The sequence below is a fragment of the Ipomoea triloba genome, chromosome 15, assembly GCF_003576645.1.
Source record: "Ipomoea triloba cultivar NCNSP0323 chromosome 15, ASM357664v1".
NCBI lineage: Eukaryota > Viridiplantae > Streptophyta > Magnoliopsida > Solanales > Convolvulaceae > Ipomoea > Ipomoea triloba.
In genome coordinates this window covers 7,093,116-7,096,111 of record NC_044930.1, presented here as the reverse complement: position 1 = coordinate 7,096,111, position 2,996 = coordinate 7,093,116, and the positions used below count along the sequence as shown (strand labels likewise).

General features: G+C 39.5%; 1 protein-coding gene across 1 annotated transcript; it reads right to left on the bottom strand.

Moving 5' to 3' along the window:
• Positions 1–249: 249 nt before the first annotated feature.
• LOC116007076 (thioredoxin-like protein CDSP32, chloroplastic) lies at positions 250–2,106 on the bottom strand. The gene is made up of 2 exons (XM_031247662.1): positions 1,457–2,106; positions 250–792 (listed from the first exon to the last, which is right to left on the bottom strand). The coding sequence occupies exons 1-2, from the start codon at positions 1,965–1,967 to the stop codon at positions 389–391; spliced, it is 915 nt and encodes a 304-aa protein (XP_031103522.1). The 5' UTR covers positions 1,968–2,106; the 3' UTR covers positions 250–388.
• Positions 2,107–2,996: the final 890 nt, after the last annotated feature.

Sequence of the window (2,996 nt, the reverse complement as noted above, 5' to 3'; positions counted from 1 at the left end):
GATAGTTAAAAAGCGTGATTGAGTACTTACAAAAGTCACATAATAAACGATCTACTAAGAATTAAGCATAATACAATATAACTCGAGACCACATAAGATCAACAAGAATATTTCATGGCCCGCTCTTCACGTTGTTATTCTTAAATTTATGGAATATCTATATCCTCATCTTTATATCTCCTGTTGAAATTTTCTAAATTGAACTTCTAGAATGATGCCGCTTCTACCATCTTCATAAACCGATTAAAATTAATGGAACAAGAATTGATATTGGAAAGAGAAAAGACGGCAAAGAAAACATGACAAATAATCAATATTCCCTGTAAAGGACTATATATATATATATATCATCATATCATATCAAAGTAAACAATTGATCGAAATTGATCTAATAAGTCACCCTAACGCCTTGGTATCTAAGAATTTCTCCGATGAGCTCCCCCTTGCCGGAGCCGACGTATCTCCCACAAATCAACCCATCTCTGATGAACAAAAACGTGGGCACTTCAACCACGTCCATTTCTTTCAAGAAATTCATGCAGCTATCATTCTCGTCGCCGTTCATCCGCGCAAAAACCACCGAGTCCTCCATCTGCTTCGACAGCTTAACCACCAAGGGGTACACCTTCACGCACGGCCCACAGTGCTTGAGCCCCACGTCCAGAACCACCAGTTTCCGGTCCTTCCGGTGCTTCTCGATCAGGCTCTCCGCGTCGCCGCCGCTGTGGAGCTGCACCACGGCGGAGTGGCTGTCGCCGTAGTAGAGCACGTCGCCCATCAGCATATCCGGGCCTAAAATATATAAAATCAAAATTACACATGACATCCTAATCAGTACAAACTTGTTGTTAAAAATGTTTTTTTTTTAAGTTCAGAAATGAGCCGATTGCGCTCCGGATTGCTTTGATGGATTATAGACTTTTTGGGTGACTCTGATACTAAATTGAAGCATGTACTCCATTCCAACTAAAAGGCTAAACTGATAGTTGAACTATATATTTATGTTTATATTATATTATATGCTGAGTTTATTATCGAAATGGTTACTCGACTATTGCGAAATTACCAATTTGGTTCTCAATAATTTTCCGTACTCAATTAAGTCCCTCGACTTTGAAAATTTTAAACTATTTGGTCCTCTGTTTATTTTACCGTTAAAATTGTAACCAAATTGATAATTTTGCTATAGTCAAGGACCAAATTGATTATTTTTTTATAGTCAAGAGACTAAATTGATAGTTAATTTTTCACTGAAATAGTTCCTTGACTATAGTAAAATTATCAATTTAGTCCTTGACTATAACAAAATTACCAATTTAGTTCCGATTTTAACCACAAAATGAATAGAAGACCAAGTTAAAATTTTTAAAGTCAAGAAACATAATTAGACACAAAAAATTATCAAAGACCAAATTGAAAATTCCACAATAGTCGATGAACCATTTCAAAGTCCTACCTATCCCTTCCTCCTCGTGGATTTTCTCCATGCACTTGTAGAAGCTGAAGTGGGGGACTTTCTCGATCTTCTCCCGCCGGCAAAGCTCCTGCGTCTTCTCCGATTCGTCGCCCATCACCAGCAAAAAATCCACGTCGTTGCACGTCCGGCTCAGGTTCACCATGAACGGGTAGATATTGCTCGACTGTTCGCTCGTGCTGGCCGCGAATTCCACCACGACCAGCCGGTTCCCGGCCTGCCGGAGTGCCGTGTCGAACTCCTCCGTGCTGTGGACTTTCTGCACTCTCTCATTCTTGTCCGCTTTCTTCACCCCGCTGGCGGCGGCTCCGACGCCGGCCGCTTTTGCTACAAATAAGGGCCTGTTTGGTCTGAGGTTATTTGCGGATAGTTTAATTTTCCGGCGAGTTCCCTGTAAGGTTGCGGATGGGTCGTGAGAGAAGGGGGTGATTCTGGGGATGGATGATAATTCCGGGGTTGGCTTTATGAGGAGGAAGTTTGTGATAGCAGCCATGGATGGATGGATATATGACCGGCCGGAGAAGAAGAAAGAATGGAGTATGGAGTGATGGATAAGTCGAGAAGTGATAATTTTGCCAGCAAGCTTAAGGAGAAAGAGGAAAGAATGAGCATTTGAACGGTAGCGATGGGGTTGAGGAGATGTGGGATGATATCCACACGTTATCTCTGGATAATATTATCCACATATTGGGTATACTTTGCCTTTAGATTTTTATGCTAGTTTCTTTCATTATATCTTAGAATCATGATTTTTTTTAAAATACACTGTTACCACCACCAATAGATTTTTTTTTTTTTAACCAGCTTGTTGGCGGGAGTTGCCGTACATTTTTGTCCATTAAGAGAGGTTGGGAGTTTGAAACCTCTCTTGTATAGAAAGATCAATCTGGCCAACACTTTACCTTTTAATTAGGTCGGCCGGTTGTAAATGGGAATTAATCTGAGTATAGTACGATCTTAAAAGTATCTCCTACATTTAAGACTTGCTCAAGATATCTCGTGGCCTGATTAAAAATATGAAGGTATTTTTTTTTTTTTTTATATTTTTAAGTGTTTTGCTGACTTTGGAAAACTCTGGGTGTTGGCAACATCTGTAGTTGAATTGGGCCAATGGGCATCTTGGGGTCTGAAAATGCATTTGTACAATTTTTTGGCCTTACAGTCTTGCTAGAGGCCTAAATGCCTCTGATTGTCTAATGCCGGCCACCTCACTTGCTGAGCGCAAATTATGCCAGGGTCCAATACGACATCGTTTTATTATATATTTAAAAAAAAAAGAAATTACTAAACATATAATATTGAAATGTGTGAATGTGGAGGTTTCAAATTGTGAATATGGAGTATAGAATTTGTGAATATGGAGGTATGAATGTGTGAATTTGTAGTAGAGTTAACAGAGTTATAGCAGCCCTGAAATGTGTGAATCTGTAGTAGAGTTAACAAAGTTCTAACAGTCCTGAAATGTGTGAATGTGGAGGTTTCAAATTGTGAATATGGAGTATAGAACTTGTGAATGTAGAGT